This window comes from Falco punctatus, assembly GCF_963210335.1.
Source record: "Falco punctatus genome assembly, chromosome: 3".
Taxonomy (NCBI): domain Eukaryota; kingdom Metazoa; phylum Chordata; class Aves; order Falconiformes; family Falconidae; genus Falco; species Falco punctatus.
This window is the reverse complement of record NC_137582.1, coordinates 42,754,820-42,781,697: the sequence shown is the minus strand read 5'-3', so window position 1 is coordinate 42,781,697 and position 26,878 is coordinate 42,754,820. Positions and strand designations below refer to the sequence as shown.

The following is a 26,878-nucleotide window of genomic DNA, read 5'->3' as shown; positions in this document are numbered from 1 at the left end:
CTCTAATGCTCCAATACTTGACTGTCTTTTTGTTTGTTTGCATCATAAATCTATCTCTTTTGCTAAGTACTTGCCAAAAGCAAAGCCTGTAAACAGGGAAAAAGAACATAGTTTTATTGACAAAGCCTGGCAATGATACCATAGCTAGCCTTTTACTACTTAATTCAACCTTTCCCTTTCTTAACACAAATGTAAACTTCACATGGAAAAAAAAGTCGAGTTTGAAAGACATGTAAAAGTCTTCACTTGCTTACAGGAAGGTTAATCAAGTTCCCTGATAGGTTTGAGCTTTTTATGCGTTCGGGAAGACCTGCGCATCGTTCAACTTTCTAAAAAAACCAACTTTTAAGTTCCATTAAAATTGTCCCCCAAAGGAACATACAACCCTTCATTCCCTTCAGCGCACAGTGAAGCCTCCAAAAGTTTATCCCCCTCTGTTTCATCGCAATTTCTCTTTCTACAAGGACACTAAAACTCTCCCCCCCCCCCCGCCCCCCCCCCCGCAGCATCCTTCCCGTTGCCAGCCGAGACTCGCAGTACCTACAGCAGGAAAGCGCCGGCGCCCGCTACATCTGAGTGGAAACAAGCAAACGAGCAGCGCGGCAGCGGGAGGAGAAGCCCCAACACGTCGCTGCACGCCGGTGCTGCCGGCGGCGCCGGGAGCGCGGCTGCGGTGCTGCTGCGGCGGGGCGGCGGGGCGGCGGGCGCACTTACCCGGCGTAGCGGCCGCGGTGGCCGCGCAGCGGCAGCGCAGCCTGGAGGCAGAGCAGACAAAGGGGCAGGAGCGCGGCGGGGCGCCCGCGCAGCGGCATGGTGCGGAGCCGCGCCGCCACCGCCGCCGTCGCCGTGCCCGCCCCAGGTGGCGGCTGCCGCGCACACAAAGCCGGCGCGGAGGCGGGGGCCGGCAGGAGCGGGGCGGGCGGAGGTGTCGCTGGTCGCCGGCGGCGAGGGGAGAAGGCCGGGGGAGGACGTCACCCGCGGCCCCGCCGCGCCTGGGCACGGGGACGGCGACGGGACGGGGCGGGGAGGCGCCCGCCCGCCTGGGAGGGCTGAGGGGTGCGCGGCCCCGCCGCCGCCCTGTCCGGGGGGGCCGGGGACTGGCGAGGGCCGGACGGCGGCGAGCAGCCCCCCGCGGGCACGGCGCCGCGGCGGGGCTGCCGGCAGGAGGGGTCCCGGGGGGTGGGCTTCGCCTGCAGGTGCTGCCCGAGGCAGCCGGTGGCGCGGGGGTTATCGCCGTCCTTCTGCCGGTCGGGCGCAGGGCTGTGATGCAGGGCAGGGGTGCGCTCCCGTAAGGCACGAGCGGTGGGGAGTCCGCAGGGGACCAGGACGGGAGGAGGCAGCGGGATGTCAAGTTAGCTGTGGTGCCGGAAATCTGGGGCCTGAGTAGTGGGAAGGGGGGGGAGAGCCTGGTCTAATAAAAGAAAAACTCAACGTTTGTTTTAGCGCTGGGAGTTTGCTCTTCCATACTGGTGAGGGTGAAAGAGCCACACAAAGGTAAGTCGCTGGAGCACTGGGAATAGTAAAGAAAATGGGGAGAATTTCGTTGCAAATAATTGTACTTTATAGAAAACACATGGAGAACTTGTTAAAGAAAAAGTAGGTAAAAACACAATGCCAATATGGAATACACTGGTAGCCCCCTTCAGTACTTTTATGTTGCCTTTTATGAAAGAGAGCAAAAGGTGTTTCAAAACCAACTGATTCACAGCCTCTCTGAGAGCAAAGAGAGTGAGTGGGCTGTAGACCAGTAAAACCAGCTGACATTTGAACATGTGTGAGAACTACTGTAAATCCCTGTTAATGTTTCAGACACAGGAAGCTTTTTGAAAAATGACTGTATTAAGCCACACACACTTCATTTTCTATGGCTGAAAGGCAAATGAACATTTTCCTTTGTCTCTTTTCCATAGCAGCACCAAATTCAATACTAGTTGTGTGATAGAATCTGGAGATAGAAAAGACTTGGTCCAGGGAGGTATTACTCCCCTCTGTTTGGTTACTGACATTCTCTCCCTTGAGTTGCCCACACCCCTGTAACATACCCTGCTTAAAATCTCAATTTCTGGTGGGGCCACACAGAGCTGAATTTGTGTGTATATTTGTGCTTATGCACAGATGTGTGTTCAGCATGGGATATTGTATGTCTCTTGTTGAAAACACTTTCCACTTACTACAGGCAAACCCCCAAACCTTTTCTGCAAATCTTCAGTCTTGAAATAAATGCAACTTTTAACTTTAAAGACACCTATTTAGTAGAAGCTTTGCTGTATGGTCAGAGGAGAATTCAGAGGTGAAGTCGAGTGACTTTTGGAGCATGTGAGAATGATATTGGAACAAACCCCACTGCTTTATTTCACGTGTTTTTGGTTACTTTTCTTATTATGTATCCTTGCTACACCTGAAGTGCATCAGGTAATACACCAATTTATTAAAATGTTTTCAAAATGTAGTTTGGCCGTTATTGTAAAATATTTGCTTTTTGGATGAAAACCTGGCTCTACTGGAGTTAGAAAGAATTCTACTATTGGCTTCTGTTTGCAAAATAGTTTGGCTATTATTCTAAATTCTTTGCTTTCAAGAGGAAAACTTGGCTCCATTGCAGTTAGGGAGAATTTTATTATGGACTTCTGTGGCTCTAGATTTCAGTCTTAAAATCCTGCCTTTCTGCAACATTCCCTGAAAATAAAATGCAAGAAGATAAGAGAAAGGGAGTTCAAGCACCAAAACCAAACAGCGAAGATAAGTAACAGGATGCCGAGTAAGCACTGAAGGAAAAGTGTTGCTGTCTTTGTTAATATGTACTACTTCTGCGTGTTTAAAATAAATTTAAAAAATAATTTTAAAATGCACCTTTAGAGCTGTCAAGAAGCTGGAGAGAGCGAGCAAGCTCAAAAATACCAAAAAAAGGCGTTAACAGAGGTAATGATAGTGAGGGAGACACAGATCCCTTGGTCTCTCTCTGATCCATCAGTAGGTGATGGGGCAGACTGGAGGGAAGGCTGGAACTCCACCATACTGGCAGCTAGGAAAGGATTAAAACACTGTAGCTGAGCCTGGAAGTTATGCATGTAGTAAGCCTACTTTCCTGACAAGATGGGGCTATAAAACTTGCACCCAGCTGAGCAAAGGATTTGAGAGGGAGAAAGTTAGAGTTGCTTTTCCTTCGCTTCTTGGAGCTGAGTGGAGGAACTGCCAATACCAAAGGTTCTGGTGTACAGCTTTGACTTGGAGGTGACGAGAGCCTGTGAAGGGATGGGGGAAAGAAGTCTGAGATATGGTTTTCCTCTTAATGAATCAAGATGTGGATTTATCACAGCATCCCACACTTTACAAGGAACACAGGCTGCTGAAGCAGAGGCAGTTCTGCATGACATGGAAACAAGGAAGGCTTCGTGTAAAGTGAGTAAAGTGTAAAGGTAGCCTACATTTGATACCTGAACTTGAGAACATGCCATTTATTGAGAAGCCTGTAATTGAACAGAAGAAATGAAAAAGGGAAGTAGTTTCTTATAAGCGTTTTTATACCTTTGAGCTGTCCCAACTCTCACATTCATAAGAAGGTTGCATTAGCTTGAATAAACAATCCTTGCTATACACAGGAGTTGTTAAACAAGGTTTATGTTGTTCTAGTTTAAAACATACCAGTTAATAATAAATTGAAATAAGTGTGTTCATGCTGAGATTTTCACTGCTATAACTAGTTAAAAAAGATTGCAGGTGACTGAGTGCAATGTCCTTTTCAAGATCCGGTCTTTATTTAACTCACACACTTGATGGATGAAGGACAGTGAAAGTGGCCCTGCTGATTCTGTGCTAGATCAGGTTTGGAGTCTAAAAGAACACGAAAGAGATATAATCCATGCATAACTGCCACAGCTGAGTTAACTAACCACTCTGTGTAGTCAGGATTGTTACTGTAGCAACAGAAAGGGGATAACCTGAGGACTTACCCACTCCTAGGGGTGGTTGTTCAGGTTGTGCTGAGTTTCATACTGTCAGGGACAGACTGCTGTTGGTACCTGAGCTGGTCTAAACTCAGTTGGGGTACCAGGCTGCTGCAAAGACAAGACACTTAAGGTGTCTGTGGTTCTGTGTAGGTTTGCTACCTTTCCCTGCCTTCTTCCCCATCCCCATTCCCATCTTCTTTAAGTTTTTTCAGCCTCCTGCTCAGCCTGCTAACACAGCTCCATGATCCTTCTTCCTGGATTGGCTGACAGCTGGTTCTTGGGAAGATGTCACTATCAACCTGCCATTGCTGTGGCCTAAGACATGGCAACACGGGAAAGAATAAATGATCAGCTAGTTTTGTAACAGTGCTGACCATTGCCTTGAAGGGTATTCAAATGTAATCAGCTTTCTAAACTGTATTACAAGTGCCTTTTAAAAGGGATGACTTTTACAATCAAGAATTTTGAGCTTCTATCTTCAGCTTACTTGAGGATGCTGCATTACTATGACTGAGTCATTTTATTTGGACTTGTGTCAATGGCACTGAACTGTTATAAAGTTGTTCAATTAAGTGAGAGAATGGACCTTCTTCACTTGAAGTATTTCTGTCTTCTGCTATTATTCTGTTATTCTGCAGGAGGACAGGAACACACGTTCAATAATCTTTTCTGTTTTGTACAAGTGGGAGACATTTAAATATGGATATGCTTTAGAAGCAGCTAAAGGAGATTGGACAGGTAACAGACAAAGCATCAACAGATAAACCTCCTGCAGGAGTCTTTAGAAACCATACTGGTGGATAACATCAGATGACAAACCTGATTAGTTCTGTTCCTCTGCTTGGTTTTAGTCTTGGAAAGACTGCTATACTTGTGTGCTTAGCTTTCTTTATACGTATGGAATTCCTTCTTAGAACTACCCATTGGAGAAAACAAAAATCTTCTAAGGAACTGCGGCAAGCAACATTGTGAATAAGAGCTTGTTCTTTCCTGAGATTCTGTTTAAGACACATGTGGCCACTTGGTTTTACTCCTTTGGCCAAGAGTTCTGAAAGAAAGCATTGCTAATTACAATTCTGTAAAACTTCTTATCTTTTTTTTTTAAGTGAGAGATGTATGTAACTGGATAAACAAATTGCAGTGTGACTATACATAGAGTTTGTCTCAGATATCTCTTTACCCCTGCTAGAACTCAGAGAAACAACACAAAAAACAATTTTCTATATCTGAACCTACAGTACTTTTATTTGAGTAAAAATACAGTCTTTCATTAGGCAAGAGATTTCTCTAGCTTTTGTTTTTTTGTGAAAATTTCAGGCTGAGAAATACAAGGATGGCAGCTTTAAAATTTCTTGCACCTCCTACATAAATCATGTGTATTTACTTTCTGTACAAATGATTTGTGTCTAGTAACACATTGAACTTGCATTGCACATTCCTCCAGCCCTCTTTGAATTTCAGTACTTTGCAGTCGTTAAAGAGCTCAGCTTTCCTCTAACTTCAGTTAACCAGCATTTTGTTTTGCAGATGCAGATACTAAGGTACAGGAAAACTGAATAATTTGTCCCAGGAGAGAGTAAACCTTTGGCAACTCTAAGTCCAGCGTTGGGGTCTCCTGATGATAACAACTGGAACATATGCTATTAGTGAATTTGTATTAGACTGTATTTTTAATCTAAAAGGTAAACATATTAGTTCCCAGAGTCTCAAACTTGTCTGACCATACTCAGGCTTAGATGTAGTTTCACTGCTTTTGCTCCAAGGGGAGGCACATTCACAATGAAAGATTGTGTTCAGTGTCAAGTTTTAATACAGATGGTATTTGCAATTGTTAGATACCCAGTAATGATTTTTTTGTAACATTGAGAAGAAAGAAAAAATAATAACAATGTTTATTTTGAAACACTATGAGAAATCTGACTTCTGAACCAGCGAACCGTGTTTATAACTGCTCTATAGCAGCTACTGCTCACAAAAGATGAAGGTGCCAAGGTTTTATTTATATCAACTAGCATTTATCAGATGTGCACATATGAAAATATTTAGAAGGAAAAGGTACTTTCCAAAGAGTAAGTTCAATACAATAGTGTGCTGTGTGACTCCCCAGCCAACTCTCAGCTGCAGACATTCTGCAGTAGACTGTCATTGTATCTTCTGGGAGGAAAGGGAACATTAAGTAGAATATCATACTGGAGGCAGGTGAAACAGAAACTACTGAGTTGATAATTTATCTGTCAGCTGCACTGGCATGAAAAGTGTCTTTCCTCCTCCTCCCTTTCTCGCCTTTAACATTGCCTGATAATTATCAGGTCATTTTACCATCTGTGCCTGGAATGATATTTTGATTGTCCTCCTTCAAATTTGGATGCTCAATAGCTTGAAACGGTGTATAATTAGGTAGCATGTACTTCAGAGCTTTATGCAACTTGAATACTGAAAAATGCTGAAAAGACTGGAAAATGTGAATGGTGAAAAATACTGGCATTACAGGATTCTGTCATTCCTGTTCTGAAATGTTAAAAAGCTGGGGAATAAAGTCTAGATCTGGTGAAGTATGTCACAAAAGGGGACAGTGGACAGAGGAACCCCAAAAGCATATTTAATGCAAACATCCTTGTGTCTTACAAGCAGGCAGCATTACAGCGAGACAACACCACCTGTCTGTCATCGACTTTAAAAAAACCCTGGATGCATACAAGCTTGGCCATGAGAGGAAATTGTTCCGGTTGGGAGATAAGAGAACTGCAGCGCCCCGAGGGCACTGCCAGCCCTGCCTGCCCCTGCCTCATGTCAGCCCCTGCCCCAGTGCTACTGCAGCAGGGCTGGTCCCCAGCTCCCCACAGCCCTGCCCTGCCTGGCCATCTGGCCACCCCACTCGTGGGCCCGTGCCCCAGCCTGGCTTGGGCCTATCCCTGTCCCCAGGAAAGTGCCCAATGCCCAGGGCTGGGGCTGCTCCCGATACCCCTGGCTCTGCCCTGTGGTGCCCTGCCACCCTGGGAACCCCTAAAGCTGCTTGCCCACAGGGAGCTGCCGGCTTTTGCTGCTCCCTAGACATTAACCTGGTGTTAATCTTCTCCGCCTTGTTAGTTGAAGCAGTGAACGCACAGATAGCCTTGCAGTTCAAATCAGAGGCAAGTGGTACAAAACCAGAAGAGGCAGGCTGGCAGAAGCTTGTGGGTACCAGAAGTTGCAGCGTAGTCATAAATATGAAAATATGATGCCGAAAAGTAAACTGAAAACTCAAACCACCATATTTCTGATTAGCACTCTCCTTAAATTTACAGCCATTGAGTTAATTAGACAAATACTCTACTGCCTTAACAAGCTGACTTTACATAAATTTGGTTCAGGAAAGAATTTAATCATGAGAATGTAATCATTTCACTGTCTGGTGGAAGTTGCGGGATCCAGAAATTTGCATTGAAAGAATAGAATATGCCTGAAAAGTTATCTGTAGTAATCTCCTGTTGGGGGGGCCTTCCTTTAAAAGGGAACCATTATGTACTCTTTCCATTCAAAAATTTTAAAGGACAACCTGTAAAACTATTTCTAACTCTTTGCTAAGAAAAAGTATTGAAACAGTCTATAGAAAGAAAGAAAAAATTGCTAAAGATGCTTGTTAACATTTTACACCAGAGCAGACCAAGAGTTGTTTGCACCTGACATCTGTGTTGGTGATGCTGTTTCACACAGCGTTGCAGTGCAGAAAGGACATATGATATAGTTAGATGACATTTTAGCTTTTTCTCTTTGCTTTTGATAGGGAGAGTTATCTGAGTGATGTCTAAGCTAGACCTTATAGTGTGCAATGTAATACAGTGTCTCTTTTTCTTCATTAGATAAAGTACCTAGTGTTTGATAACTTTGGTAGCAGGTAGTCTTCATCACATGTTGCTCTCTTAAGGTGATTTCAGGCATGACAGCAAGTGACTGGGACACAGGAGTGCAAATTTTTTTCACTTTGTTTTTATTTGGGTTGATTAAACTTCCTTGCAATAAGCAAATGACAGCCCCTTCTCGCCCTGTGCAAATATAAAAATGTCCTTGTCTCTTGATAGGCTGTTTCACTGTTGGAGGAACAAGAAAAGAACCCCGAAAGCAATATATTAAAAAACAAACAAGTTTTTTTTCAGCTCCTGTGTTACTGTCCACGAACATAAACACATGCAAACACTGAACAGTAACAGCCAGGCAGCGTAGAAGATCCCTTTTACCCCTTGGAAGCCTGTTAAATCGTCTTCCATTTCTCTGAATAGTCAGTTGGATGGCAACTTGTTATCTCTGTAAGTGATACCTTTCTCTGTTGTTTCTCAACACTGTTAGTATGTCACATACCATCCTTCAATTTCTGTGTGACTGTAGAAGTGGTATAACCCTTAATGATAACATTTAACCCAGGTATACATGAAGCTTGAGTAAATATAGTAGATGTTTTCCAGGTGAAAAAATGCAATTCAGATTCAATATCAATTCAATTATTCAGTTATCAATTCAACTATCTTGCTAAACTTTAAAAATTTGGGTTTTTTCCTAGACCAGCTTGTGTCCTGCTTTCCTGCCCACAACATGCATCGGACATACCACACGAGTGTTGAACATTTTTATACCTGGGCTGCATAGAGTGAAAACTCCTTATTCTAAGACACTAAGTAAGAAGAGCTGTAGGACCTTTGACCTGGGAATGGATTCAGTTTGCTCCCCTCTCATTAGTGGAAAGCTTAGTTGTGAAGATCCATAGGAACTGTCAGGAGTAGTCTATGCAAGTAACGTCTTCATTGATATGGAAGTATTTTGACAGAATCCCATTTTGCTTCCTGTGACACAGTTATCACTGGGGATAAACAAGTGACGGCATCTGAGAATATTGTTGTTTCCAAGAAAATGGAAAATAACTCTTTATGTACTTTGGTCAAATTTTGTCAAATTGGTTGATATGTCTGATAGTCAGAATCAGACTATCCATGCACCATGGAAACTGTTTCCATAGTGAAAATCTCTTAGCTCAGAGACAGTTCTTTCTGGATTAAATCCAAGGATTCAGACTGATAATCTAGAGTTTTCTCCAACAGCTGGGAAGGTCAATACTTAAGAGGAAAATGCCACAGAGCTATATGAAGGTTGTACCATCCCACTGCTGGAATGCATTCTTACTCTCCAGAGCAAGAGAAGTGCCATGGTGTTTCCTTCCATTCCAGGCATCTTTGGTGTTCAAAATGAAATTGCATGGTTTAGAAGCAGTTGCATATTCTGTCAATATTCTCAGTTACCTGCCAGAAATACAGATGATTGGTGGCATCCCTTTGTAGAACAGCTGTAATACAGTCTTCCTTTGTAATGCCTCAAAAAGACCAGTTACTCCACTGTAGAAAAACTACTTTTAACCAATGTAGTGAGGATGGAGAGACTAGGAAGCATATAATGGCAGTGTTTTTCACATTAAATACATCATTACCTGTTTGAAAACTGCTTGAGAAGGAATTATGGCCTCTTGAATACTTGTGGATCAACATACTAACAAAGCCCAGGAAGAGCACTGGTTGAAACTTGTTAAAGGCTAAATGAAAAAGATGCGTTATTTCCTAAATGCTACTCCAATACACGGAAATAAAAACTCTATTGAATTGACTGTTCTTTGAGAAGAAGTTATTTTATGGCCTGAGGACACAATTCAATGATTCTTATTTCCCAGGGAACAGGACAGCACTGGCTAAAAGCCCATCCTGGTTCATTAGTGAAATAAGTGCAGCAATTAAAATAAAAGCAAAATGCAACAAGAAAAAAGAGAAATAATATAGCAGTGGATACACCCATTCTACACTTCATAAATTCTGAATTCTAAGAGGATCTAAAACCATCAGGAAGAAATCAATGACTGGCAAGCCTAAGAACAAAAGGGTTTAAATACATTGGGTACAGTGTAAATCCTAGCAGTGGCAAAAAGCCAGCACTTGATGGGTAAATTGTTAATAGTAATGCAGAAATAGCAGAAGTGTTCAATAGGAAAATCTGTTCTGTATTTGGAGGGAAGCAAGAAACAACATTATATCCTTATACCACAAGAGAATCGGGAAGTCATTTCAACAGTAGTCAAAGGGGAACATGAACAATATCTAATGAGGGATAAAAAAAATATTAATCAACATGGCCAGAGAAGCTGTGTCCTGGCCTGTCATGATTTCAAATAATTTGTTTTCTGAAAAGCTTCTGGAGATGTTAAATACAGTTCCATGTTACATGTTACAAAGGCAAAGTGGCTGATCTAGGTAAGAATAAGCTTCTTGGTCTGACACAAGTCCTAGGGAAGACAGAGGAGTGGTTTGTACAGGGTGCAATTAGAAAAAACATCTAAGGATTGGAGTGGAAGTAATGCTAGTCAGTGTGGTTTGTGAAAAAAGATACCCTGAAAGACTTAAATCAAGTATGCTTGAGTATAAGCTATCCCTCTGGAAGTTGTGTTGATTGATAGGTTATCATATACGTGCAATATATTCAGACTTTTGAGAAGTAAAATACATGATTTCCTATTGCCTAATGTTCTGATTAGCATAAATGAAGACTAGCTCTAGGCAATATCAATAACATGAAAATTCACGGTTTAAGAGCTAGCTGACAGATAAACGCCAAAAGTGGTGGTTATTAGGAAGTTTTAATTAATGGGAGCCATCTAAGCAAGGCTCCATAAATACAAATATTAAGCCTGATCTAGGATTTTCATTTCCGATTTGGAAGTAAATGTAAAATCACTACTGAAGGCATTTACTTACAAACCAAAATCAGCGAGGCAATAATCAGAGGATCAATAAGTTACAGAGACTCATTTAGGTGGCTTAAATTCAGTATATCTTCTTTTCCTATTTGTAAATGGGTGATTTATAACATCTGAGACAAGTATCCTGTGTTTGACAGGATCCACAGTAAATGTGGAAGGGACCATTAGCTGAGGTGGTTTAGTAGGAGACAGGGATTTGCGCAGTTTCCACTATCAGGGGATAACTAGCATCTGAATTACCCACTACATATGAAATACCAATATGAAAGCAAAATTACTAGATGACAAAAGAAACCATAATGTATTGATGTGTGTTTACCATGCTGTTGGGAGACAGTGGCTAGAATCTGGGGCCAAGAGTCTGAGGGATTTAACTTTTTGACTGGACTTTGCTGCTAGCCTGCTAATGACCCTGCACAAATTACCTTGTTTTCCTCAGCCTAAGTTTCCCTGTCTAGAAAAAAGATATAATGATACTCACCATTTTCAAAGGGTACTTAGTGAAAAGTAAGTGCCAGCTAGTCTTACTGGCTTTGTATTATCTTAACTACAGCCTTCTGTGACGGGTGTAGCTGGTAACTGCTCTACAACATCCTTCTGATAAGGAAACAGACTGACAAAACAGTTAATGAATGCAAAAGTGAAGCTGTCTTTCGGAGTCTTGCATCCTTCAATGACATTCAGAGTTCAAAGAATCAGAATGACAATATATCACCACAACTCACTGTGCTGTTTTTGCAGAGTAGCCCCATATAGCTGTAGAGACATACTCTGCCTTTCTAGCTAGTGAAGATCACTTGTGGCATGGGATAGGTAGTTGCAGGCAAAGCTTCAGGGTCTTCTTTTGGCAGTTGACCAGCAGCTGACTTACTTTGACCACCAAAACTTCTCAGTAAAAATGCCATGTTCCCTTCTTCACAATCTTTCATGTGAAATGTGTGGACATGCACCTCTCCTGCTTGTCCTGAGGTTTGCTTGCGAGTGACAGCAACGCCTCTAGAAAATGCGGATAATCGACAGAGCCATCCCTATCAAGAGTTATTATATTTTAAAAATAAACCCATAAAAAAGCACCCCCACCCATAAGGCATACCTGATACTTCTAATTTTCCAGCTTTCCTGCAGCACATCAGCCTCATAGACTTGAAGAGCTGGAGGAGGCACTGCCTATGTGCAAGTCCGGTGCTAAAGCAAGAGCTGCTGTAAGGGGTGAGTGGCTCCCAGAAGCACAGAGAACCTATCAATCAGCTTACAGAAAGGCTGTCGTAGTACCTCTACCCCTCTCAGACAACATGACGCTGTGTGACAAATCACAAGGGATACTGTAGGAATTACTTTTAGAAGCCCCTTAGCACTGATAACACTGAAGATTTCTGTCCAAAACTAATGAAGGTTTAAGCCAGAGACGATGAAGAATAAACTTTTAGAAGGGAGCAAAGGGCGGGTATGAACCTATCTCAAGTGCCTATCAAGAGCCACAGTTCCTCTAGTCCAGTTTATTTCCTTTAGCTGTCCCAAGTAGCACTTTAGTAGAAGACACAAAAAGCCTTAACTTGGTGTTTAATAGCCTGTCTCTCCCATTAGGTTTTTATCTGATCTCTCTAACAAACATGGACTGTGAGGATTGAGGTTTCACACTTTTCGTACATGTAACTTATTTTCGAGATACACCCTGAACTTCTAATCACGTCTGGGAAAACTTCACTGGGGTTTGAAAGTCTCCATTCCAAAAGTTCAACCATTTTTTAAACCCATGATGAACGCCATCTAATTACTGAGATTGTGTGTGTATTTGAACAGTCATTCTCTAAAAAATGGCTTAGCTTTGAAAACGTAAAAATCTTTTCTGCTTTATTTCAGAATCCTCACAATATCTTTCACTTTGATTTTATTAACCGAGTTATAAAATGGCAGACATTTGTTTCTTAAACTGATTTATTAAGAAAGCTACTCTGACCCACTGGAAATAATTCACTTCAATCTCCTGCCATCTAGTGTCAGAAATAACACATTTTCACCTCCTGCAGCTGACATGCTCTTGCAACTTCAGACTGTGTGTAACAAAAACTATAAAATACCGTGGAATTATTTTTTTGTCAGTGTTTAGTACCTTAGCATGATAAAAAATAGGTGTGTAAGTATATAGTGGTATATATGACAAAAGATCCTTTCTATATTTATTGATTCTGATGTGTGCACTAAAACCTTGCTTTCAGTCTTTGGGGTCCATTTGGCATTGAAACAAGGTGCAGATTCATACCTGAGCATAACATAATTTAAGGAAACCCTGTATGGTCAATCAAGTAAGCATGCATATTTTCACGTATGTTTTTGGGGGTAATACAAAATATATTAAGCAGTGCTCAGTAAAACATACTTTGCTAACTTCTTCACTGATTTTGTGGTGTCTTGAGGCAGTCTGTTGTTGCAGCAGCCCAGGTGAAGGTTTTGGAAGGCTTCTGTATCAGCTCCTAGTATACTGGCTCCCTCACAGAAAGATTGGGTTGCCGTGAAGAAAGGGAGGCCGGTAGGACCTTCCTAAGGCACTTCAGTAAGACCAAGGCTCCTTTCAGAGTGAAGTTAATCCTGTTATTATTTCCCATCCCTCAGTGTATTAATTCACTCCACTTGTCCATTAGTTTCCAGTTCTTCTAATTATGTATGACTACATCTTCCTCTTTTTCTTCTTCTTTACTCTTTGCAGTAGTTCCTTTGCAGATTCCTTTCCAGTTCCTCTATCTTTTATCCTAGCTGTCTTTTCCAGTTGCCTCCTGAACTCTCACCCTTTGGTGATTACATTCCCTCAACACAGCAGTTTCTTCCTTTCCTTCCTCTCCCCTCCTACTTAATTCCTTCATAGCTGTAGAATCCTAGAATAATTTAGATTGGAAAAGACCCGTAAGATCATCGAGTCCAACAAGTTAACCTAGCACTGCCAAGTCCACCACTAAACCATGTCCCTAAGCCCCATGTCTATGCATCTTTTAAATACCTCCAGGGACTCCAGGTGACTCAACCACTTCCTTGGGCAGCCTGTTCCAATGCCTGACAACCCTTTCGGTGAAGAAATTTTTCCTCATGTCCAAACTAAAGCTCCCCTGACACAACTTGAGGCCATTTCTTCTTGTCCTGTGGCTTGCTACTTGGGAGAAGAGGCCAACAGCCACCTCGCTACAACCTCCTTTAAGATAGTTGTAGATAAGGTCTCCCCTGAGCCTCCTTTTCTCCAGGCCAAACACCCCCAGCTCCCCCAGCCGCTCCTCATAAGCCTTGTGCTCCAGCCCCTCCACCAGCTTCGCTGCCCGTCTCTGGACACGCTCCAGCCCCTCAATGTCCCTCCTGCAGTGAGGGGCCCAAACCTGAACACGGCATTCGAGGGGCGGCCTCACCAGTGCCCAGTGCAGGGGGACGGTCACTGCCCTGGTCCTGCTGGCCACACGGTTTCTGACACAAGCCAGGGGGCTGTTGGCCTTCTTGGCCATGTATTGCATCTTAGTCCTCTTCCTGTTCTTATCAAAAAATCTTTTTGTTCAGCAAATATCTCTTGAAAAAAAACGTATCTGAATTTTCCTCATGTCACTTTGCCACATTCTAGATAGTGGTCCAAAATTCCTCTGGAGGCTGCATCACTTAGTGCAGGAAATAAGCAACAAATTGTTTTTAGTATAGCCTCTGACAACCTGAGTGCTAAATTAAACACAAAATAAGTAGGACAGGATGATTTTTCTTTTTATCCTTACCTAAGGCTGAGAGAAGATTCATCATTAGCAGAGGTGAAGATCACCTTTTCTTAAAGTTAGCTGGCTGCAGTTTATATTAGCATTTAATATAACAATGTAATACACTGTCATTAATTCATACTAATAAAATTTAATGTAATAGCATTTCTACACATTGTTAAATGCATATGTTTTTTGCAGGTATGCACACACCTTGCTTTCCATTATAAATGGAAACAGTGAGAATATCTGAGATTGAAAAAAAAAAGAATTTGTCAGTGCACCCAAGAAACAGGTATATCAGAAAGTACGGTTACTCAAATTACCCTTTGATCTTAGCAAATACAGGTTAGGACTTACTGCTTTTAAAATGTCATATCTTAGTATCTCATGTGTCAGTGATTACTGGCAATTCAGCTGCCTTTCTCCTTTTTTATTGGGGAGGAGAGGTTTGTTGTTCAACTGAAGGCTCCATCCAAACCCATCAATGTCTGCACAGGGAAGCTACTAACTTCTTGTGTGTGTGTGTGTGTGTGTGTGCGCTCCACATAATGCTTCATAATGGGAAACAGCATGAAGAAAGTGATGTATGAATGGTAGTGTATTCCACTCTTTTCCTCCCCCAAACTTTTTTATTTGAATATTTGTTGAAACAGTTGCTAGTGCAATGGGTATTGATCATGTCTGGGACCTGTTGTGCAGATAATACTGCAAGTATGGTGAAAAAGTTTTTCTTCAGATGTCATCTGAACTTCTCTTGCTTCAGTGTGCCTGTTGTTTCTTGTGTTCCCACCATGCACTGCTGTATTAGCCTGGCTCTGCCTTTTCAATGAATTCCTTGTAGGTACTGGCAGGGAATTATTCAGTCTCTCCCAAAGCTGTCTCTTCTCCAGGCTGAAGGTCCAGGTTTCTCAGCCTCTTCTCATAGGAATGTTCCAGCCCCTAAGCATCTTGGTGGCCCTTCACCAGATGTGCAGTGGTTTAAGTGATGTCTCTACTGTATTGGGGTCCCAAAACTGTTCACAGCATTCTAGATGCTGTCTAACAAGTGCCAAACAGAGGGGAATAATCACTGCCCTCCATCTACTGGCTACATGGCTATTAGCATAGCCCAGGATCCTCCTTCCTTGTGTACTTGCTAGGCTTTGGATTGACAATCCTTTCAAATTTGCTGCCAGTGTTTCACTGTTATTTGAGCTCAAAGGGTCTGAGGTCAAAACATGGCATAACGTTGACCTGAGGAATATATTTTAATTTTGCTGCAAGGTGGCCTGGCATAGTGGTGAGACAGACTCCCATGAAGTTTTGACAGACTCCCACAAACACAGTATTACTGCACTGACGAGCTCTTCTAACACTGGATATTTGGCAAATACCATATAATTTACTTCCCTTGAAAATTTATCTCCCTTGAACTTTGCAGGTTTATACATACAAACTGATATATATCTAGATTAAGACTACATTTTAACACATATGCCAGTCAGTAAGACTCTTGTGATAAGTAGGCAGATGTCAATGTGCTTTTGTGTCAAAGGAAGCTGTGTAGGAAGGCAATGAGAGAATTAATAGAGCCACGGATCTTCCCAACACTTGTGGTGGAAGGGATATGTAATAGACAAAGATCACTCACCAGTTATTGCTTCCCCTTTAGCAAAGGGAAATTGGAAGAAGTTTCTGTCTAGACTAAGCCACAGTCTTTTCCAGGCTGCTGTTGGACAATGTATTTCATGTTCATCTCCTTTCTCAAGACTAAAGACAGACTGGGAGAAGCACTGTAGGAAAAACATAAACACCACTGATGATATTTCTAGCCTGCAACTCTTTTAAGTGCTTTTTATTGTCTACTTGCCACGTAGCTATTCTTTGAACTAAGCTGCAAATGGATAAACACGTGTGTTCAAAATGAACTTCAAAATCACAAAGTCCACTGAAAACAGAAGTAGGATGAGCTCTTCCTTGGTACATTCCCTCGGTCTAGCAGCAGGCAGACTGAATTTTGGTACTTTTTGCATGTTCTGCCCAACTTATTTACTTAAACCAAAATTCATAGTGACCTATTAATTTTATAGATAGTGCCTGGCATTCAGAAACAGGATATGTCTCTTGGATAAATTCCATGGAAAAGGCATAGTGAGCTTTTGACAAGGCACCACTAAGCCTTTTGGCTAATTTCCAAGCACCTGCAGATAAATCCATTTCCCTTAAATGAGAATGATGGCAAATGAAGTACTTAGCACCTAATTTAGCCTATGTATAATTAAGTCTGTGGTTAATTTTAAGCAGAAGACTGGTTTCAGTTCTATATATGTATACATGCAATTTATTTGCTACATTCACATTTCAGCAGGTGAGAAATGAGTTGGCAAAAAAAAAGTTTTTCTGGAATTACAACAATCACCTCTAGTCCTGGCAACCATTTTTTCTTGAACAGTATTTAGTAGTCCTGTGACACTGGAAAGAAAATCCCTCAAAACCAAAGAAAACAAAATGCCAAAATTGCATTGGAGACTGCTGTAGGAATGGAGCACATTGTCAACTGCTGTAGGAAGCTAAGATGATGTGCTGAGGAGGGAGCAGCATCATTCTGCTTTTATACCGCATGGATATCTGTCAAATTAATTCTTGCTAGCTTCTTAAAAAGCTTTTCTAAAGAGTGGTTGCATTAATCTCTGTGCTTTTGATTTATCTTTTTATGGGAAACATCATCTAATATAACTACATAGGCTCTAAACAGGATATTTGGGTTACCAGAGTAGGACTTCTATGGGAACTGTGGACCTTGAAATTCTAACTTAAGAAATACCAGTGATGTTGGAACAAGATCTACCAGTTGTTTGAAACAACTGTTTTGCCTCAATGAAACACCACAGTGTTTCTTAGCACCAGTTTAGTCTGTATAATCAATAGAATATAATTATTTTTTTCAGAAGAAATAGCACTACCACTGAAGTTAAGGGATTTGCAAAGAAGATGTGAAATGCAATAGCAGAGACAGGTTGGAATGGAAAAGATTTTTCAGTGGTCACTAATGTGTTGGCACCTCTTATCTTTGATGAAAGTGATGGAGCAGGTTTCAGCTTTGAATATGATGAGAAATCAGTTTGCTAAGTTGTTTAATCAGTTCAAAGGATCTGACAAAGAGAACAAGCTAACAAAGAGCTAGATATTATCGCTTACTGAACGCTTCTCAGAAAGATAAAATTCAGCAATCAATACATAAGAAATCTTAGGAATCTACTTATTGCATGAATAGGACAAGCAGGAACCCAAATAAAGAAAAGTTGTCATTTTTACATTGTGGTACCACTGTGAAGAGTGCTGCAATGGCATTACAAATTTCCATTCCCCTGTAGCTAGCTCATTGTCTAGAAAGTTTAGATGAAATGCATAGAATATTACCAGATAGGCTTATTAATTTCATATGAAAGAAGGCTTTGTCTGAATGAACTTGTGCTGATTAAAATAACAGAAAAATCCCCTTTAGGCTGTTTTCAGTGAATTATAACCTGAATTATATATGAAGGCCAAGATCGCCTCTTTGTAAGGAACCAGTTAAACTTGTTTTTCACTCTGTAACGTATAATGGGCTATCATTCCAGTTTCTCAACAACTGTAGTACATCTTAACACTGATATATATAGGAGGAATTCTAAACATCAGTGAAATATTTTAAGACAGTCCCCTGAATGTAACCATTCCTGTAAATACCCTCTACCATTATCACAAAATAGCTCAGACCACATCTAAAAATTCTTATATTCCATGGAGGACTAATATATGATGTGTACATACACATCTTGTACTGCTTACTTTGCAGTCAGAGCTATTTTGATCACATCAAGCTTCTCCATGGGAAGCAATTAGGGTGCTTTAGGATGTGTGTGCATGGTTTGGAACATCAGGATGTGCTAGCATGCCATCCAGGCTTGTGTGGATCAACTCCTGTGGATAATATGTGTGGGATCAGGATCTGATCTACTATCTTTGAACCAATGTTTAACCACATTATTATAAATATTTACATCCAGGTTTGTCACTTATGTATCAGAGGTACTTGTGTTTCAAAATCAGTATATCTGTTTTGTTTTCTATAAGCTGCTTAATTTTTTTACCTATAAGCACTTGCACTAGAAAAATATAGTATTATAATATAAAAAAATATTGTAAGGCTTGGGGAATCTATCCTAGGCATTTAACATAACCACAGCACTATGACTAATATATGTCTAATTATGAAATAGCCACTGAGAGGTTTAATTAGCACATTTCACTTTAGTAGTGTAAAGCTTTTTATTAATAAGCTTTTTATAGATCATACAATTTCTTTACATGCATCTCAAACTGATAATTTCTAAATTATTTATTCTTAAAATATATGGGAATTTTCATGTTATAATCATGAAGAAGTCTAAGAATATTAGTTCTATTGGTAGTATTCTGTTATACTGTTTGAGTCAAAATATTGTAATGGCTAAGCTCTTGCAGCTTATTAGGATGTTTATTGTGAATAAGTGACAGAGGGAACAGTGTAAACCACTAAGTTGATACAAAGCAAAGGTAGCTGGGTGTGGGTCTCTGCAACAGGGGATCCCAACAGTGCCTGCAGTATAACTGCGGAACTCGTGAGTGCAGGCAGGCAGTGCTTTTCCTTTCTCCTTTCCTTTGTTCCTCAGCCAAGACTTAAGTTTACCTAGTTATATACCTTATGTGCCCATAACCAGACATCAGATCTTCTAAATTTTATTTTCTATGGTAATCATGTTAAAATAGATGTTATCTTGCTTGCTAACTCTTGTTGCATTTCCCTGCAGATGTGTCGGGGTGTCAGACTGGAATGGCAGTTGTTGTCAGGTAGGCCTGGGGAAATACAATTGCAGAGGTCACAGGGACATCATACCCTGGGCTACATTCAATAAAAAGTAATGTCTCCTATAAGAAATTGACAATGTCATTCACTGAGAATTAAAATTTTATGGATCTGCAGAATTACGGAACATTTTTGAGCAGCCAAAAATAATGTACAAAACCAAAAAAATCCCACAAAGCCCCTGCTGTTCTTACAGTACGAAGTGCCTCTTAAAGGGCCTTTTACATCCTATTAACTTAAGCCTTATAAAACTAATAACCCTAGGCTTCCACCAGGGCTCTTCTAGAGGGAGATGCACGGTGACTGAAGTGGGACTTGTTTTAAACTGTGCCCAAGAAAGCTTCTCTTTCACTGCTGAATGACGAGGAATATCAGAGTCAACAGTCTTCACAGGATAATTTTAGGTTTTAGGCAATCCCTTTGGATTTCTTCCTGTTGTTTGCAGAATTTTTATTGCATTATGGAATAATTTATCTTCTAATATCAAGGCCTGAACATCTTGCTAGGAGTAGCTCCCTGACCTGTGTTTAGAACGATAGTAGTATCAATGCAAATAAGTCATTATGGACATAAAAATCAGTTAATAACATTCCATGTTGGATAGATAATGACCAATAATTACCATCTATTTGCTGTTGGGAGAACTATGTGACATGTGCTGGCAATCTTGATTCAGTTGGCCACAGTAACAGAGCTGCTAGCATTGCAAACCTTGGTCACCTCAGAAACCGTTGCCTAAATTGGGTTTATATGAAGCTCACTGCTTCATACTTATATGAGGTCACTGGAGGCCAGGGCTGATGGCTGTGGGTAAGACAGTATTGAGAGGCTGGTGTCGGTTCTGCTCAAGCTGAACCTTCTTGTGGATTCATGAAGGAATAGAGTCATCATGCTGTCATTCACACACTTTTCTGTAGCTGTAACTCGACTAAACAAGTCAAAAGAGAGAGAAAAAATCCCCAACAGATTTCTGACAGAGCATCTATGCTCTTGTTTCATAACCATTTGGGAGCAAGGTGACTTGTCACAAGGGACACTTTTGGCAGTGTATCTGAATCATTGACCTTGTAGACTTAAGTGCCTGGAGTACACAATATTAAGTTGGGGTATGTACTAAAGTGCAATGCTCCTTGTAAGAAAAACTTAGATGTTTTGGGCAATATTCTCTCTTTAATTCACACTGTGTCTGAATCACTGATGTCTCTGGTTGCATAGGATCTAAATCCTCACAGAATATGTGCAAATGTATATTGTGCTGGTTTTTAATTTGAATTTCTCTCTCACTACATTCTGCTTGGGCACCCTGTTCCAAATGTTGAAAGAACATAAATACTAGATATTACATGTTTTTCTATCACTGAACTAAAGCTGAACTAAAAAGTTACAATTTTCCATTGTTCCTTTGCCTTTTTTTCCCCCAATATTGCCAAGACTTGTAGGTGAAATATCAACACTAGGAACAAACACACAGTATTAACTGTCTTATACTCAGCAACCTCAACCATTCTGTGATTCTGTGATAGGTGGATATGCACCCCTTGTGGGGTGCAGACCACCATGGCTGAATGAAGTTTGGAGGAATAACATATAACGTGGCTGGGCAAAGCTGAAGATGAAGGCTGCTTCATCTGTAGCAGGCTACAAAGCTGTAGCAGCAGTCAGAGATATATGGGGCTTTCCTGGGCCAAGAGATAGTGGAGGTGTTGGCCTGGGACTGGCACCATGTCTCTATGCCCCACACTCTTTTTTTCCTGGGCCCTGGGAGTGGGAAAAGAGAGAAGGGCAACGGGGCCAGCAGGGCAGCCCCTGTGTTGGGGAGCACACAGCGCTTCCCTGCCCTAGCATCAGCGAGGGGGAGTGAGCCAGGACCTTGTCTTACTGTTTTTGTGCTTTCTCCTCCCTTGGGAATCTCTGCCTGAAGCTAAACCTGTGACTTTGACATGGTACCTTTGAGTAGGATTCATGTTAGATGCACACAAAGAACAGAAAAATGTGTAAAATTTAAGTGTACATGGTTACACAACAGCATTTAAATAATCTAGCATCTGTTTTTACCACCGTTATCACTACTAAACATCCCAATTGAAATCACGTACATCTTCAGCTGCTGAACTATGACTTCAGTCACGTTTGAATTTCTCCTACTGTATTTTAATGTATAAAACTTAAACTTCAAGTTAATTAAAGCCATCTAAATATTCTATTCTTTAAAAATACAACTTTCAAAAATGGTGCCTCCTCAGACAGCCTAAGGTTATTTTCCTGTCTTCTGTCTGAAAACCATGTGGAAATCCTGGAAGCCTCTCAATTGAAAGAGAGAGGAAGAAAGAGGTGAAGCAGCTGGTGGCAGGGAGGGAGCATAGCAAACGTGTTACTGGGAGAAACCAAAGATAAACTGCAAAAAAAACCCTTGAGGTTCTGGTGGATGCCAAGTTGACCATGAGCCAGCAACATGCTCTTGCAGCAGAGAAGGCTCATGGTTTCCTGGGCTGCATTAGGAGGAGGGTCACCAGCCGGTGGAGGGAGAAGATCCTGCTTTTCTCTTCAGAACTGGTGAGGCCACACCTGGAGTGCTGGTTCCTGATCTGGGCTCCTCAGCACAAAAGAGGCATGGACATATTGGACAGAGTCCAGTGAAGGGCCACAAAGATGCTTAAGGGACTGGAGCATCTCCCATAAGGAAAGGCTGAGAGAGCTGGGACCGTTCTGCCTGGCGAAGAGCAGGCTCAGGGGGATCTCATCAACGTATTCAAAAACCTGAAGGGAGGATGCAAAGATGATGTAGCCAGGCTCTTTTCAATGGTCCCCAGTGACAGGACCGGAGACAATGGGCACAAACTGAAATGGAGGTCTCTCTGAACATTGGGAAACACTTTTTCCCTGTGAGGGTGACTGAGCACTTGACACAAATTGCCCAGGGACATTGTGGGTCTCCATCCTTGGGGTACTCAAAAGTCGCCTGGACATGGTCCTGGGCAACCGGCTGTAGGTAGCCCTGCTTCAGCAAGGGGGTTAGACCTGATGACCTCCAGAGGTCACTTGCAACCTTGACCATTCTGTGATTCCGTGAACTCATCAGCTGTTTTCTTAGGTGGTTTACTGGACTTTCAAAAGCCATCAGTATGAACCCTTTTCTTTGCTGATTTAACAATGCTGCTGAATAGCTTTCCAGTTAGCATTTGAGAGCAGAGCAGAGCTGTCTATGACACGAAATAGAGGATCAGCAATGCAGATTCTCATTAAGTCCATAGACCTCATTTCTCCGAAGACTTGTTTGTTTCTCTTCATAGAAAATAGCTTAGTAACTGTTTTCCACATTTTGGTTGTTACTTTGCAAATTGCTTGCAGCTCTCATCTGTGCAAAGCATTCTCAAGATTTTTGTCACAACTTGCTTTTCTCAAAATTCCTGGGAATATCATATGCTATTCTGATCACCATTCCATCACTTAAGTGAAATACCCCTTTGAATATACTTTCACTTCTCAAATTACTATTTATAGGTGTTGATTTACTGGCAGTTGTGTAGTTATTTTTACCCTGCCATATTTTCACCTCAGTGTGCCTTAGTATTTCCTTGCAAGGCTGCAAATCTCATTGCTCTGAGCAGTATTGCCAGACAAATATGTAGCACTTGCTCATGTTTACAACAGAGGATTAACAGCTTTTTTAAAAGGGGAGCCCCATTAATTTTTATATGCCAGAAGAACATAATATGATATGCATTTTTTTAATGAAATAAAAAATGTGTTAGATTTACACGATTACTGTGACTAATACAACCTCCTTTGAAGATGTTCCTAGTTTTCCTTGTCAAAAATGAAGTATTAGTTCACTAGTACTAGTGACTACAGTGCTTGAAAAGCAGCTTTCAAGCAGAACTTTCTTAAAAGTGGTGTGAGCAGTATTGATAAGTAGCATGTACCTGAAAAGAGAGGTTGAAGTTTTTCACCTGTGTGACTGAAATGAAAAGAGCTACTGCTTTCAGCCATGACACCTGACCTTCATGCTATGTTAAACTTGCTACTAAGTTGTCCTATGTAGCTCTTACACATCTCAAACAGTATGGCAGATACTAGTTTTCTTCTTGATACCGCCATGCTCTGATGTTTGCCTACAAGCTTGAGGTGGGTGCATCTTACCAATCCTTGCTTTCCTTCAGAGGAAAGTTTCCTGACTGCGAAGAAGGTGTTAGCTAGTTAGTAACAGGATACTACCGGAGAAAGGATGAAAATGACATTGTCCATGTATCAAAACAGGAATAAAAGGCTCTTATTTGTTCAGTGCTCTACTAAAGCAGCAAACATTGTGATGACTAATTGGTCTTTTCTATCTGTCCAATGCTGAGTGACAGCTGTCTGAATATCCTGAGATTTGTGTATGTACTTCTGTATTTAGCATCTATGCTTGTTTAAATCTCACTTTCAGACCACTCTGGGTCTCCGAACTCAAGTTTCTTCTCTTGCCCACAGAGAGGTCACCCCGTAATCTCATATTCGTTTTGCACTTCTCTTTGCCTCTGGTTTCCCTCCACACTTGGATAGCTCCTTCAAAGCCCTTGCTGAGAGCATGTCCAGGTACTGTCCTGCTGTCTGTGTGTGTGTGTGTACATGTGTGTGTTCCTTGTCTATGGAAAATGATGCCAGGATGTGTGCTCCTGAAAACACACAGGCAATAGGCATCTTGGCCTCTGTGCATACAACTGACCAAACATAGCTCTCAGCAGCCAACTGCTGCCGTTCCAAAAATGTTTTTGCTTGGATAGATGCTTGGGTAGATGGACTGGGTGGGAAAATATAGTTAGCATCTCAACCTCTGCTCAGGTTCTTCATACTGTAGTTCTTTGTGAACTTAAAACCTACACAAATTTGTGTGGATTTTTCAAAAGGAAGAAAAAGCCACATTCTTGATAAAATGGCTGGCATTCCTCCACTTCCCATTATTGCCCACCTGGAATTCACATCCCTACTTCAGAGAACCAATTGCTAGAAATTTTAACAAAACAAAATTACTTTTTTTTTAACACAGGCAAACCCATCTTCAGCCAATTCTGACTAGCCAGCTGAATTACTTTTATTGAAATCTGTTCCTTTCCTTCTCTTGCCCTTCCTCCCCAGATTTCAAACTGACATGATGTTTGGCCTGGAAACAAATTCTGAGGGTGAACTATTAGTACTTGACAAAGTGATAGACAACTGAACTAAATTTTAGGTGGAAAGTGGTAAAGCTGATAATAGGTGCTGCTAGTGCCATCTACCATAAGAAAGAAACAATGCACCATAGAAGGAAATCGGATAAGACTGATCTTACTTTCTGCTACTGCCATGGAAATCAGTGGAATCCACAAGTCTCTAAAGCTCTTTATGGACCCTTTTCTTCTGCTGAATCCTGCTTTTGCTCTCATTTTACTACTGCAAGAGAGATCAAACAAAACCAGCAGTATTCTTGAGCCTGGGACCTCTTGTGCTAATAGAAAAGTAGAGAATAGGTGCAAACCAGAATATCATATCAGTGCATGAGAATGAATCTCAAAGGGAAACAGAAGAACACTTTCTTTTCTAAAGCTGACCTACTCAGTTTGATTGGATGACCAGGGAGGGAAACCTTTCCTGCACTCATTCTATAGCATTTCTGGTTGGCCCAGATAAAAGAATTGAAAGCTCAAATAGACTTCAACAGAATTTGAAATTCCCTGAAGTGCATTCCCCTTCTAACCATTCTAAAATCTATAGCTGTTTTCTTCTAGCTGATTCTGAAAGATAGCCTCAGTTTTTGATGCTGATAAAGGGTATAAAGGCATTTTTGTAAAGCAGATATACTAAAATCTGGCAGTTTGCTCCATAAAGGATTATATTGCACAGACATGCAAATTTTTCATCCTGTCTGTTTGTTCCCTGATGTGTATTTAAAAATGGGCAGTGCCACAGAAGCTATATCCTGAATGAAGCAATTGAATAGTACTGCATATTCTGGTTCCTGAGAGTCAGAAGAAATGAGCACAGGCACAGCTGTGTAGCAGAAAGTCTCTGGTGGAACCTTTCCCAGAACTGTAGGATGTGCTGCTGGCATGGGGCAGTCTATACCCTTGATCTGCCCCTGGATGGTGGCAATGAATTCAGACTGTGGACTGAATCTTCAGTCTCACTATAGCATTGAACTCCAAACTGTGTTATCCCTCATCATGTCTGGAGGTAGTCATGCGATGTAATGGTTCATCTCCAACACAGGCTTGATTTTATTTCCTGTCAAAGTCGTTAGCCAAGATCCCTTGATTTGAGTGATAACAGAGTTAACTACATGGATTAAAGTCCTAGACTATCAGGATATGATTTTCCTGTCAAATGTCCATCTGCTTGTTGTGTGAGCATTGTGGGATGTAGACTTTTTTGATAGGGGTGAACTAAAGAATAATTTACCCTGTTCTGATGTCTTGATTTAAAATATGGTGGAAACAATCTATGTATTATGTTCCTTGATCAGTGGCAGGGCTTTTTTCGTCATACAGTAGTTAACCATAATAATTAAGAGCTTCTGATCTTTTTCCTTATGACTCTCAAAATTAGTTGCAAATCAATTGGGGAAGGAGGTGGAAGGGAACGTGGGGGTTTTTTTGGACTGGGCTGAATGCAGTTACTGCCACAGGCTTTTAGCCATACACTTTACAGACTGAAGCACCCTTCCTGTGGCACGCCTTTGAGTACATCTGATTATGTCTTAAAAAAAACCCAACAGCCAATTACTAACCCCCAAATTCAGAGAGAAGTTAATAACGTAGTGTCGCGTTATGAGTCTGATGAGTGGCTGGGGGCAGGGGACACAGCCCTCCCGTTGAGTCACAAGGTTTGGAGAGGATCCCCTTGCTTTCTAAAATCCTCCTCAGAGAGGAGTCTAGCTGTGGCTAGATCCAGTCCCAGTCTCAGGCTTGGTCAGCAGGTTTAAACCTAAAGGATTATATGTACAGTCACTCATCAGAGTTAATCTTTCCCTGTCAGAGTGCAGTTAAGGACTTTTACTGAAACAGTTTTGCAAAGTTGAAAAAACAATTTTTTTATTAAGGTGACAGATATAACAAGTTCAGAATTGCCATTGATAAATACGCTTACTGCAAAAATTTAACTTGAGTTAAGAGTACAGCACTTTTGTTTGTAATATTGTCCTGGGTAACATCTGACATAGAGGTGCAATCTTACCAAAGAGGCATCCCTGCTTGGGGAGGAGAGAGGTCCAGGCCTGTTGACCTGTCCCATAGAGTTCTCATCCTTGGAAAAAAAAAAAAAAAGATTCTAAAATGCCAGATGTTATACTCGTGGCAAGATGGACTGCATCAATTATTGTGTGCTGATTGGCCCTTAATAAGGTGTCAATTTTGGAAGGTCAGTTGGGCCCGATGCTTCAGTGTGGAGTGAGGAGGATTCAGTACAAATCCTACAAATTTATGTACAAATTCAGTACAAATCCTACAGATTTATGGTTACAGATGTGCAGGGAGCCTTCCTGGCCTTCACTGAAGCAACACAGGGCTGTGAGGCCCCCATCTCACCCCACCTGGGTGTCACTCAGTTGGTTTGCTTTTTA

General features: G+C 41.4%; 1 protein-coding gene across 1 annotated transcript in view; it reads right to left on the bottom strand.

Moving 5' to 3' along the window:
* Positions 1-26,878, bottom strand: part of CPA6 (carboxypeptidase A6) — a 143,168-nt gene that overhangs the window by 91,252 nt on the left and 25,038 nt on the right. Inside the window, exon 1 of the mRNA XM_080380390.1 lies at positions 715-26,878. This exon is cut by the window's right edge and continues 25,038 nt beyond it. Coding sequence (XP_080236516.1) covers positions 715-812 — 98 coding nt within the window. The 5' untranslated portion in view covers positions 813-26,878. The remainder of the gene's footprint in view (positions 1-714) is intronic.